Below are 14819 nucleotides of genomic sequence, written 5' to 3' on the forward strand. Positions count from 1 at the left end.
CAACCTTTTTTGGCTCATGACCCCATTTTAACATCACAAATTTATTGCTTGATTTCTTTGCTAAAATTAATTTGTTTTTGACCAAGTAATAGTTTGTTATACTACGTTGCAAATAAACGTTAATTTTAGATGACATTTAGTCGATATAATGTATATTATTATGGACGGAGGCAGAAAAGCCAGGTGTAGATTACTGTACAAAGTGAGAATTTTATATTTGATTTTCCTTGGTCAGGATATGTACAGTCAGTCCAGCTTGGATCAAGGTTATAATAGTTTTGGATTTTTCATTATAGTTTAGTTTTATTTAGTTTTGACTTTTTTTTCTCTCTAATTCAGTTAGTTTTAATTAGCTTTTAGAGCAGGTTGGCTAGTTTTTATTAGTTTTCTCTTTTTTTTTTTGTAAATGCTTAGTTTTAGTATTAATTTTATTTTTTTCATATCTTTTATCTTCTTCGCCGTTGTATTCAAGTACATCCCAGACAGGACTCTGCTGTTTTCTCCCAACTTTAGTCTCCATGTTTCCAGGTAGAGTGAGGACCAGAAGACGACTGTAAACCACAAGTGACGACAATCGACGGACCGTGAAGTGTCGTATGGTGCCGCTAGCTAAAATTGCTAGAGTGAAAGAAATTGATTTCGTATCAATCCAACGTTGACAAAGACGAAAACGAAGGGAATTTTATCCATAAGTTTTATACGTTTTAGTTAGTTTTATAAGCGCACAATACAGTTTCAGTTGGTTATTGTTTTTTCTTTTAATTATAGTTTTTATTTATTTCAGTTAACGAAAATGTTTTTTCAATTCTAGTTTTCGTCATTTCATTAGTTTTAGTTAATGATAATAACCATGGCTTGGATTTACAAGGCTGACAATTAATACTGAACAAACAAGAACTCAAACTATGAATTATGAAAGAGCTGCAGCATCTGAAACTGACCACAATGAACATTTGACAGATACACAGAACCACAGTGCTGCAGTTTCAGACTCAGTTTGTCTTTTATGGATTGGGATTGTCTCTGTCAACTCAACATAGATTTTTTATTAGTAAGTTGTTGTTTTTTTTTTTTCTTCAATTACTAGAAATTTCAGGTGACCTCATTTGAATTCCAGGCGACCCCACATGGAGTCCCGACCCCAAGGTTGAAAAACACTGACATAACCCTATAAATATTTGTAAACAGACTTTTTTTTTTTTTTACTTCAGTACTTGTAGCACCAGGGTCTTCATTTAATAAAAGTCGATATAAGATATTTTAAGATATTTCAAGGACAGCAAGACTGCAGAGAAGGTACATTTGTTGCCATATCTCTTCATTTTCTTTTATTTATTTTTTTTACTTGCGTCCATCATCATAACAGCAGAATGGTAGTCTGACTGCCTTTTTGTGCTGAACAAATTTATTTTGCCGAGGGAAACGTCATAAAGTATATGAGGCTCCCTATGATATTCTACTGTCTTTATTATGAATTTCGTTGAACCACATTTCATTGCCGGACCTGACATGAAGGAACAGGGGGGAAGGAAAAGAAAGGGGGAGAAGAGAAGGAGAGAGTGAAGGAGGGAAAAACAGGAAGAAGAAGGTGGCGAAGACCCTCACAAGAAAATATCAACAATACTAACAATAATAACCATGGTGATAATTATAATGGTAATAATAACTGGAACAAGAACTGAGTAAACTGGGCAGAAAGACAGAAAAACAAACAAATAGCAAAAAAAATATATAATAAAATAAAATAAATAAGACCTATTAAATGAGGAAAATAAGAAAAAACATGAATAGAATATCATAAATGACAACAGCCCAAATAATACCAGTAACAAATCCACACAACAGCAGTTATTCAGACTGTTTCTACTTTCTTTTTATTACTGGTTTTAGAAAGAAGAAGTCTGAGTCTGGACCTACAAGTGTTCATGGTGAGGACATCCAAATTGTGGACTTGTACAAATACCTCGGTACTTTGTTTGATTCTCAGCTCAGATTCGACAACAACACAGAGTCACTGGTCAAGAGAGGTCAATAAAGAACCACCTGCTGCAGAAGCTGAACTTTTTCTATTTTTATGTAGTTTTTACTGGTTTTTTATTGATATATTTGCTTTTATAATAGGCTGTCTGTGAAAGCAAAAAACAGTCTCAGCAGCATCATTAGGGTCCAAATCCAAAATCCAAATTTATATTCTTATTATTCTTATTCTTACTATTATTTATTTATTTTTTGTTGTTTGCTTATCAATCATTTATGCACCAGCACTTATGTTTTGTTGGTTGATTTTTGTTTTGATTTCACTATCTACATGTTCAAAATAAAGATTTAATTCATTCATTCATTCATTCAAAGTCATAGGAGCTCAACAAAAAGACCTGAATTCTTTATGGAAGAAGCAGCTGGTGCAGACAGACAGACAGACAGACAGACAGACAGACAGACAGACAGACAGGAGGATCCTAGAACAACCAGACCACGTCCTCAAAGATACAGTCGTAGAAAAAAATTATTAGACCATCCCTGGTTTTCTTCAGTTTCTTGTTCATTTTAATGTCTGGTACAATTAAAGGTACATTTGTTTGGACGGATATAATGATAACAACAAAAATAGCTTATAGTAGTTTAATTTCAGAGCTCATATCTATCCATTTAACATGTTTTCTTGATAAAAACCAAAATCACTTCAGTTCTTGCATCAATATCTATGTCATTGTACTGACAAAAACAGTGCTTTAAGGCATTCCATGTTTCCTTTTCTGTCTGTTTTAGTCACATGATACACACAGGAGTTAGCACTGGATTGCATAACCATTATTTTTGGTGACTTTTGATGGTCTAATCATTTTTTCCACGACTATAGATTCACCCTAATGCCATCAGGGAGACGATACAACCCACCTCAGAGGAGAACAAATAGATACACAAACTCATTTATTCCCAATGCCATTAGGCTGATGAATGAGTTAGGGTTGTAGGGCACCTGTTTATTTACTGTTTTTGACCGCATTAAGCTGCTCCAACCAACAGTGTGCGTATGATGATGATGATGATTTCTGAAATGTCAGTGTCTGTGCTTTGTTTATTCTGTTCTATGATTCACTGAAGGGCGAGGTCAAGGGCGTCACAGATGGACCGCCCACTACTTTTTGATTCATAACTTTCGAACCAGACAAGTTTATGACAAATATTACACATAATTGTAAAGATCTAAATGCCATCTTAAACAGACTCAAAGGGCAAAATTTAGTTTCAAATATTTTTAAATGAAAAATATCAAAAACTACTGCGTCACAGAATGACAAAAAAATTAACATCTATTTTTTACAAGAATTACCAAGTTGTCAAAAGTGAAATTCCTCCGACATTTTCATCCTAAAATGTATTCAGTGTATACGTTAAACCCTCTATTTTACAACCGAATAATTGGTTAGAGGAAAAAAATATTTGATCATACCTAAATAGCAAGAGTTTTGAAAAATGGCAGCGTCACAGATGGGCAACAAAAGTAAATATCAAATTAACCATTTTGTATTTCAATTATCAATATCGTATACAATTTTTTAAAATTTTATTTTATTTTTTACAATATTTACAACATACAAGTAATATTAACATTATATTCAAATGTATTTTGCATAGATATATGCATTTATTAATTTTAAACACTGTGTTTAGAATATGATATAAATAATATAATAGTCAAATATCAATGTATTTGGAATAAATTTAGTTTATTTATGAGAGTTTATAAAATGAACCCAGAATGACAGCACAAAACCGTCACTTTCCAAACATTCACACTCATAAAACTCCTAAAATTTTCCATTCACAATTTTTTTCTCATTTCAAAATATATTTTCCTGAAAATATAAGTAATTACCTACCCATCTACCTACCTACCTATCTATCTATCTATCTATCTATCTATCTATCTATCTATCTATCTATCTATCTATCTATCTATCTATCTATCTATCTATCTATCTATCTATCTATCTATCTATCTATCTATCTATCTATCTATCTATCTATCTATCTATCTATCTATCTACCTATCTATCCATCTTCTCATAATATTTCTTATATGTGTACGTGTGTGTGATGTCATGCTGCTACCGGAACCTTATTTTCACTAAAGGTCTATCTAATCTCATCGAATATCTAATTTAAAACTTTTAAATATCTGCACGAACCTGGAACTGTTTTACAAATGTTTTTACTTTTATAAATGTAAAATCTGAAAAGACGGTAAAACAACAGCAGCACCAAGTTCAAATATTGTTCAAATATGAAGGAAACAGTGGCCAAAACACCACGCACAGTGAGCTCACATCTCCTCCCCTTCAGAGAGTTCTCTGCATAATAAACTCATTCCATTTCGAAGCAGCTCGAACTGCGTTTCTGGCAGCAACGACAGGTTTAAACTCACACTTTTGGCAGCGTTGGCGGAACAGCAGGCGTCAGAAGAGAAGCCGTATGTTTACAGAGTGTACTGATGCATTCACTCTGGGAATAACTTTCCATTTTACAACAATTGGCCGTCCGTTCAAATGGCACAAACAGATCGATGCAAATCCTTTTTTCCTTTTCAGCATCTGGCTGTTTGTTTCTGACTGAACGTTCCAGTCTGATACTGTCTCTGCAAAGTTGAATTTCACATCTTTTCTTGTTTGTATTCATCCCTTTTACGTCTCCATAAAAAAAAAAAACCAAAAAAAAAACCAACACATGGAGATCACCGTAAATTCACAGATGGAAACCACCTACCGTGTATGAATGAATCCATAAGTAGATGCTATCCTAATTTATTATACAGCAAAATATGTTTTCTCCTTCCCTCTTTAATTTTGTTATGACATGCAACCGTCTAGAATGGAGGGGGTGTCAAACTCATTTTAATTCAGGTTCCACAGTCAGCCCAATTTGATCCGAAGTGGGTCAGACCAGTAAAATAATAATATTATAGCCTATAATTAATGACAACTCCAAATGTTTCTCTTTTTTAGTGCAAAAAATAACATTAAATTATGTAAATATTTAGATTTACAAAATATCCATACAAAAAAGATGTGAATAACCTGAAAAAATTGAAATTCCTGAAGAAAAATTAGTGCGATATTAACAATATTATACTTCAACTTACCATTTATACATGTACATTACAGATCAGATCTAAAAGGCACAAAAAAAAATTAGTAATAGGCAGAATATTGTTAGAATTGCACTGAATTTTCTGTAAACATTTCAGGTTGTTAAATATGTCATATTTGTTCAGGTTATTCACATATTATTGTTAAAGACAGAGTAGGAGATGTTTTCCTGGAGCATTTTTTTTACTACATTGCTTAAAATCCCCTTCATATGCCGACTGCAACCAATTAAATAAATGCTCTAACACAAAAATAAAAAAATTTAGTCACTTATGGAATGGAAAGGACTGAAAAAACACCATCCAATCATTTTAACCAGCCCGTCGAAATGATTGAATGGTGATATGTCTATCAAACTCAACTGCCATTTGTCCCTCCCCCTCCCCCCTCTGCGCGTACAATCCGGTACTCTGGAGGTGTGGCTTCGGGGGAAATCTGAAGAAAGGGGTTTGGATTTTTGAATTGTGTATTTTCAAAATGGAGCTTGCTCGAACCATTTTTCCAGGATCTCCTACCCTACCTTTAAAGGAGTGATATTTTGCTCTTTTTAAAAAAAAAATGTAATTCTTCATTTTCCCACATTTCCCTGTAGTCTCCATAAACTGTAAATGCTCTGCTTGGGTCTGAATTCCTCATTCATTCAACTCCACAGGTCCATCTTCAACCCTATTTCTGAGTAATGACACCAGAAAGGTGGTTTGGAGCGCTGGCCCTTTAAATGCACATGAACCACTTCAGGCTGTTGGCTGTACTGGTCTGTCCCATTTAACAAAATATGAGCCCTTTAAAGGATTTTTACCTCCGCCTGGAGGTACTGTGATCACTTTGCTTTCTGTGTTTTTGCGTGTTTGTTTGTTTGTTTGTTAGCAAGATAACTCAAAAAGTTATGGATGGATTTTCATGAAATTTTCAGGAAATGTTGATACTGGCGCAAGGAACAAATGATTAAATTATGGTGGTGATCGGGGGGGTCTGTCTTGGCGGATGTCTGCGCTCTCCGAGTGCTTTTCTTATTTGTTAATATAAATATTTTCATTATTTAACTTTTTTTTGTTTTTTACTTAAAAAAAACAGAAAAATTTGGAGTTGTCATGATTTATAAGCATAATGCAATATTATTTTTTCACATTAAACCAAGAGGAAAATTTGGAGTCATTATTTATAGGTTATTATGATATTGTTTTACCTGAGATCATATTGGTCTGTATGTGGAACCTGAACTAAAAATAGTTGGACACCCTTGACTGTTAATATCTTAAGTGTAATTTTCGCACTTTACAAATACATCCCACAGGTTTAACAGTCCTGATCTAGAAGTTCCCATGTAAAAAATAAAGTTCTATGTTACATGCAGATACAAAAACAAACCGAGTGGAGCCGAGACATAACAGATACGTCTACTATTCTCTAAAAATGTAACAGCTGTCCTGAAAAAACAAAAAGCTTCCACTATAATTCCCAAAAGTTAAGGCCCAAATACATGTGATACAGTCTGATGCATTTGGAAACATAAATCTAATGCTCAGGGATTTGAAACTACACATGCATGTTTTCCAAGAAAAACAGTCCAGTTTGTGGTGAGATTATGTAACAGAATTTGGATAGTCCCTTAAATTTATTACTGGACGGTATTTAATGAAGTCACTAGACAATGATTCTGTATTATTTTAATGTAATAGTTTGTAGAGATTATCTGATTATCACACACAAGTAACTGAGTACAAATACTTGTAACCCTCCATCTGCACATTTTACTCACATTTTCACAATTAGGGTCATTGCATTTTGGACTGATTACACATTTTTGCTCTCATTAAACCTGATTTGAACCCAAATGGATTTGACAGTAACACAGAGAAAAGAGAATCTGTGAATCAACTGGTGAAAATTGCACAAACGTAACAAAACAGCATGAAAATTATGACGAAAACTATGACAAAAAACATGTAAAACAAAGTGAAGTAACAATGTTAGACAAGAGGAAAAACAAAACGTACTTTTCTCCTTTGTGTATATTTCAGAGCTTGTACTATCAGTACTTTTAATTTCACCAGTCTGTTTTTATTTATTTTATTTATTTATTTAACCTTTATCTAACCAGGAAATCCCTTAAGATGAAATCTCTTTTTCGACGTAGACCTGACCAAGAGGCACATCAGTACAATACAAATGAACTAACAGAGTATAAAACTACATACAATTAAGACAACACAAAATGACTAGAAACATAAAAGCTAAAAACCAGTTTAAGAATAGCACTTACACACTTCTGTTAGACAGTTTGATAGAAAAGATTTGAAATCACCCAAGGTTATGAAATGCCGAAGCTGAAGTGAGTTTTGCAAATTTAAAAAAAAAAAAGTTTTATTTTATTTAGTTTATATTGTTTATTTCACACAGATAATAATTAATGCTTTCATGCATGAATCATTATAAAACTGAGTGGCATTATTACTCGCAAATGAGACTTAAATGTGTCTAATTGGATTATTTTGCATTGTATTTTGCATGTTTTCTCCCGCTTGTCCGGATAATCTGCACTACTGCGCCTCACTCACAAGAGCTACTTGCAACCAGGTAAATTGTTCATATTCATCTTCACTAAAATCAGGTTTTCTGTGTTTTGTGCTGCATGACCACCTGCCCATGTGCCAATGTCTCTGCAGGTGTTTGTACTAATACTTAAAGCTTAACTGTGTATACTGTTTGTAAAAATTAAGGTTACACCTGCACATTACATAGCATTAGTTCACAATGTTTCTAATTTTTACTTCTTACCCAGGGACAACAGTTAAAAAATAGCTTTTTTGCTAATACTGGTACATTTACAGAAAGGTTCATGGATGTATACTGTCCCTGCTAAATAAACAAACAAACAAATAAATAAAATATTTCAGTAGACAGTGTGAAACATCTTAAACACATCATCATAAATTTATTTTTAGTATAGTGTCCAAAAGCCAAAAGAAAACGTGATTGATGTAGCAAAACTGAATCTAAAAGGTAACTGTAGTGGATGTTACACATCAGTGGTGATATCAATTATCCGATAATAACTTATTATCTGATAATGTAGACAAAATTATTAATTAATCAGACCACCCATGTAGAAATGTTGGTGTTGTAGTGATATAACTAGATCAAAAACAGCTAATTAGGAGTAATTATTGCAAATATTACTGCAAAAATAAGTTTGAATAATACAGTGTATGGAAGGGTTAATGTGACAAACAAAAAAAACATGAATAAATAAGGATGTACATAGAAACATGCATGTGCAAAAGGCAGGAGGAGTAACTTCCATTTGTTTTTTCTGATTGTAAAAAACTCCAATTAATACTATTCTGTTTATCTTAATTACTGTTACAGTATCAACACTATTTTACCTCTTTTTTCAGCTATTTTTTTTAACCCCTAAAGACCCAAACTTCCAACCACAACCAAAACTATCTACTGATCTAAACTGTTTAATACCTGTTGATCCAATAATCCTATCAATACATGGAAATAATTGGTGTAAAATACAGTTATTTATCTTTTCATGGTCATCAGATATGACCCATTTGGACATTCATAAGCTCTGTAGTTACCGTGTAAACACCATCATCTTCTACAACATTGATTCACCAGTAAAACCCATGGAGTTGGATCAATGACAGTAGATGGAGATACTTGTTTCTATGTTCACTTATTGATATTTTTGCTGAAAAAGTCATTTTTTATTCAGTTTTCTCTGCTTTGATATAATAACCTTCAACTTTGAAATGAGTTTTCATGAACAGCTACATGATTAGCAAAATGACATGTCGGAAAATACCTGATTTTCACTGAAATAAGTATGAAATAAAGGAGATAATATTACAATAAATGATGATAAATCACTTAAGAATGAAAAATGTGCCATCACTAGGAAGTGGCTAAAAAAGGAAGCACCAAAAATGGAGGACTGGATAGAGGTTATAGATGACATTTATAGGATGGAGAAGTTGACTTTCTCTGTCAGACTTGATTCAGACAAATTCAACAATTACTGGAAGAACTGGGTTGATTTTATAACACTATTAAGAGCGGATTTTACTCAATAAGAGTAATGTGCATATAGATCCATGTAAACCCTTGGTTTGTGCTACACACTTTAAATGTTCAATGTTCATCTTATACAGGGGAAAAGAATGGAATGTGAACTTTACTTGTTTTTTTATTCTCTTTAACTATATTTTGGGTTGCTTTGTACATTTTACTATTTCTGTCAATGCTCCCCTGTTTGAATATGTTTTTGTGGGTTTTTTTTGTTATTTTTCTTTACATACATAGAAGTCATGTACAGGGTGGGGAAGTAAAATTTACAATGAACATTTAGTTGTTTTTTCTCAGCAGGCACTACGTCGTTGTTTTGAAACCAAACATATATTGATGTCATAATCATACCTAACACTATTATCCATACCTTTTCAGAAACTTTTGCCCATATGAGTAATCAGGAAAGCAAACGTCAAAGAGTGTGTGATTTGCTGAATGCACTCGTCACACCAAAGGAGATTTCAAAAATAGTTGGAGTGTCCATAAAGACTGTTTATAATGTAAAGAAGAGAATGACTATGAGCAAAACTATTACGAGAAAGTCTGGAAGATACTATTAAAGAAGAATGGGAGAAGTTGTCACCCCAATATTTGAGGAACACTTGCGCAAGTTTCAGGAAGCGTGTGAAGGCAGTTATTGAGAAAGAAGGAGGACACATAGAATAAAAACATTTTCTATTATGTCAATTTTCTTGTGGCAAAAAAATTCTCATGACTTTCAATAAACTAATTGGTCATACACTGTCTTTCAATCCCTGCCTCAAAATATTGTAAATTTTGCTTCCCCACCCTGTACATGATGTAAAATGCAAAGATAATGCTGATTGAAAAAAATATTTTAAAAAGATAATTACAAAAAAAAAAAAAAAAAAAAAAAAAAAAAAAAGAAAAACGTATTGGGGAACTGCCACAAAAGCGAGCTTCGTCTTTATGGGTTAAAATTCCCTGGCATTTACCAAGGTGAACAGAAACGGTATCTCCCCTCTCTGTATGTCCTGTGCATCTAGTCAGTTGACAATAAAAGGTCTTTGGTTGACTCTTACCCAGCAGCGTGGCCAGCGTCCTCATGTCCTTCTCCATCAGGGCGTAGACCTCCTCCTTGGAGAAGCGTCCGATGCCGTGGCCGTACATCTCCCTGCGGACCATGCTGCCGTTCAGGTGACTCAGCAGCCACTTCAGCGTGTCGCTCAGCGGGCCGCTCATGGACAGGAGCTTCTGGGTTTCCTCCAGGTTGTCCACCCACTGACAGTAGGCTATCGTCCTGAGGAGACAGAGGACGCCGCGTCAGTTTGATGGATAGGGGTGTAAGAAAATATCGGTTCTACAATATATCGTGATATTTCATTTTACAATATTGTATCAATATCACAAAGTACTGTATCAATATTTTTAGATATTTATTCAGATGCAGATTTTGTGGAGGTTCATTTTTGTTTTTTTGTTTATATTTTATTTATTATTATTTAACACTCATTTATTAAGTAATGTTAGTTCCTTTGTTGGGATTGAACTAAAATAATGTTCTGATGTTAGTTCTGAACTAATAGAATATGAACATTTGAACAGGATCTTTTTTTTTTTATCAGTTTTTTTATTCATCTTCATTGTGCATCTCCAAAAGTACAATACAAAAAAAAGAAAGAAATTATTTGAGCAGGATCTTAAACTGTAACATTTGTCAAACATTATTTACGTTTTAACGCAGGAAAATTTGGTGATATAGCATTAGATCCTGTTGCAATCAAATAAAAATGTGTTTAGTATTTGTACATATTTCTGGTGTAATTCAATTTTTCAAGGAAATAATCATTTAAAAAAAGAAACAAACAAAACGTTTCCTTTTTAACAGTATCATGATATATCGTGATATATCATATCCCGATCCTAGTGTTGTGATTTGTATCGTATCGCCAGATTCTTGCCAATACACAGCCCTGTTGATGGATTTATGTCGGAGCAGAAAACTGAGGCTTTGACTCTGGATTTTCCACATTCAACCTTAGGACTTTTCTCTCCCTCAGTATAAATAGTATCATGTCTGTGTTTTCCTTTTTCTACTTATTAAACATAAGATCCCACCTTACATTGCTCTTCTTCTGTGAATGGGTCAAAACACAGTAATGTCCCGTCAGAGAGCGAACTTTAATTGATTGTCATTCCAACATTTATTTCAAAATAAAGTAGCTACTTGTGTTGGATAATCCTTTATGGTCCAACTAAAGCAAAAATTAATTAAAAAGTAAAAATGTGGGTCATTTAGCAACACTAATCTGTCAAACTGTCTCTGAAATGTCCCGTCAGAGAGATTTCGAATACTGTGTTTTGACCGGGATGCATTTTAAAATCACAATTTTTTTTTTTCATTTCAAAATACATTTTCCTGAAAACACAAATAATTACCTACGCAAAAATAGAAGTTTGGTGTAGATTATCGTAATTTTTATTTTTTTTTCTTTTTATCAGATGTTAACCTTCCCTTGACTTCGCCCTTATACAGGTCTGGGTCTGAGCTGAGAAAAACAAACTTCCAAAATGAATGATTTCTAATTGAAGACCCTGAAAAGTACTGCTAGAAGTACTGAAGTCACATATTTGGACAATTCAAGTTGAGCACATAAACATGTTGTATTTGTTTCACCAAGTCCACCCAATAAATATTTGTAAACAGTCTTTTTTTTGTGACTGAAATACTTTTCGCACCAGGGTCTTCAATTAATAAAAGTCAATCTAAGATATTTTAAGATATTTCAAGGACAGCAAGACTGCAGAAAAGGTACATTTTTTGCCACATCTCCTCATTTTCTTTTTTTTTTTGCTTGTCTTGTCCATTATCATAACACCAGAATGGTCTAGTCTGGATGCCTTGTTGCACTGAACAAATTTGCTATACCAAGGGGAACTTCATAAAGTATATGATATTCCACTGTCTTTATTTTGGGTTTTATTGAATTACATTTTGATGACGGACCTGACAGGAAGGAGCAGGGGGAAGGAGAAGAGAGAAGGGGGAAGAAAAAAGACTAAAGGAAAAAGAAGGTGGAAACAGAAAAAGACCCTCACAAGAACATATCAACAATAGTAACAATAACAACCACAGTGATAATTAGAATGATAATAACTAGAACAAGAACTGAGTAAACTGGGCAAAAACAATTTTAATTTTAATTGCATCTCTTCATTTTCAGTAATATCCAAATCTCATATAATCTGTTAACACAGTAAACTGGTGTGATCTGAAGCCAAAGAAATCCATCCTATCAGCTCTAAACTCCTCACATCACCTCCACATGTGACAAACGGGAGGTGAACTGACTCTGCTTTACATGAATCTAGTCACACATAAACACTGAAGCTGAATCAGAGGCTCCGCCCCCATCTCCTATTATTGTCTATTATCATGAAGCCTCGTCCCGATCAATAAAAATGTGCGACCACTTCCATTCCACAGCCTGTTCCATCAGCTGCAGGGAGACAACATCGTACATTCAGCTCTTTAACTGTCAGCCTGGTTACATGAATACAAGTCCAGGGTTTGACGTCTCTGCCACAAATGACATTAAAACTGCAGACTAAAAACTAGTGTCTCTAAAACTCCACATGCTCCTTTTACAAAGAAATCCATAACAATAAAAACAAAGCTTGTAAAAAGTGGCAGCGTGTTGGATTAACCCAGTGTTTCTCAAAGTGGGGGGCGCGAAGGCATGCCAGAGGGGGCATGGGATCACTCCAGGGTGGTTGTTTTTTTCTTTCTCCTTCAGGTTAGAACATGTAGCAGGTGGAACTAATGTTTCAGCATTGGAGAACCCTGGACTTATTTTAGGGATGTACAACAAACAAATCTACAGCCATGGTGATCTGTCACTAGACTAGACAAAGAGTTTAGGTTTGGACAATGGACAAGGACTGAACTGGAAAATAAAAATGTGGAATGTTTCTGTTTTTGCACAGTTTGTACAGTTTGCACTTTAATGTTCTGAGATGTGCAATGGAAACAAGCTCATTGCAGCCACTGATATTGTTAAAATGTTCATCTTTATTACCAAGATTTGCTTGTTCTAAAAAAAGTAACTTTATTGTCATAGTTGTAAGATAATTGCGCATTTCCAATTTTTATTTGGAAAAATATTGTCTAAGGGAGCAGTCTTGTTGAGTTTGTTTGTATTGTTCAAGCAAAAATCTAGGTTATTTTTAATTTGAACAACAAATTATTCAAGGAAAAGCAAAAAGTATTGTTACAATATTGACGTTTCTTTCAATAAAAGTTAAAATTGCACCACTCTTACAATGTTGCTGGGGTTGGGGGGGCCTGGAGATTTTTCGTCCTCCAAAGGGGGGCCCGACAGAAAAAGAGTGAGAACCACTGGATTAACCCATAAAGACCCAAACAGACACCGATGACCAAAAGCATCTACTGATCTAAACTGTTTAATACCTGTTGATCCACTAATCCTATCAATACATGCAAATACTTTATGTAAAATGCAGTTCTTCATCTTTTCATGGTCATCAGATATGACCCATTTAGAGGTTCAGAGGCTCCGTAGTTACCGAGGAAACACCGTCATCTTCTACAGCATTGATTCACCAGTAAAACCCATGAAATTGGATCAATGACAGTGGATGGACACACTGGGTTTATGTTCAGATAATGATATATTTGTTGGAAAAAGTCCCTTTTCTTCAGTTTTCTCTGTTTCTGATATAAACTGAGCTTTAATCTAAGCTTTAATGAACATGATCAGCAAATTAGATATAGGAAAATACTGGATTTTCACTGAAAAAATGCAAAATACAGAGGATAATATTATGACAAATGGTGATAAATCACTTAAGAAAGGAAAAAATTAAAGGAAAAATAATTTGGGAACTGCCACTAACATAGCACTGGGTCTTTATGGGTTAGATTAAAATAAGTAAAGTGACATGAGGTGCGTTCACTGAGTCTGAACCGGCAAATAGACACATCCCGTATATCATTAACCTCCTAGCATAATTGCCTGTGTCATAGTTTTGGCCAAATTGTGATATAAAATAAAATTAATCAGCAGTGTTAGGAGAGTAAAGTCATGTAGAGATCACAGTTTGGAAAAACTCAGCTTTAATCTAAAGCTTTAATGAACATGATCAGCAAATTAAAAATAGGAAAATGCCTGATTTTCACTGAAAAAATACCAAATACAGAGGATAATACTGTATTATAGTGATAAATCATTTAGGAAAGGAAACATTAAAGGAGAAAATAATTTGGGAATTGCCACTAAAGTAGCACTGGGTCTTTATGGGTTAGATTAAAATAAGTAAAGTGAGATGAGGTGCGTTCACTGAATCTGAACCAGCAAATAGACACATCCTATATATCATTAGCCTCCTAACATAATTGCCTATGTCATAGTTTTGGCCAAATTGTGATACAAAATAAAATTAATCAGCAGTGTTAGAAGAATAAAGTCACATAGAGATTACAATTTGGCAAAATGTATCTTTAATTTAAGCTTTAATGAACATGATCAGCAAATTAAATATAGGGAAATGCCTGATTTTCACTGAAAAAAATGCCAAATACAGAGGATAATACTGTATTATCGTGAT

At 33.9% G+C, this 14819-nt stretch overlaps 1 protein-coding gene across 2 annotated transcripts in view; it reads right to left on the reverse strand.

The window, feature by feature from the left end:
• The window catches only part of faxcb (failed axon connections homolog, metaxin like GST domain containing b), a 48291-nt gene that overhangs the window by 5518 nt on the left and 27954 nt on the right, over window positions 1-14819 (reverse strand). For both annotated transcript variants that reach the window (XM_030157984.1, XM_030157983.1), the window contains one exon: window positions 10274-10491. In XM_030157984.1, the coding sequence (XP_030013844.1) occupies window positions 10274-10491 (218 nt within the window). The remainder of the gene's footprint in view (window positions 1-10273; window positions 10492-14819) is intronic.

This window comes from Sphaeramia orbicularis, chromosome 16 (assembly GCF_902148855.1).
Source record: "Sphaeramia orbicularis chromosome 16, fSphaOr1.1, whole genome shotgun sequence".
Lineage (NCBI taxonomy): Eukaryota > Metazoa > Chordata > Actinopteri > Kurtiformes > Apogonidae > Sphaeramia > Sphaeramia orbicularis.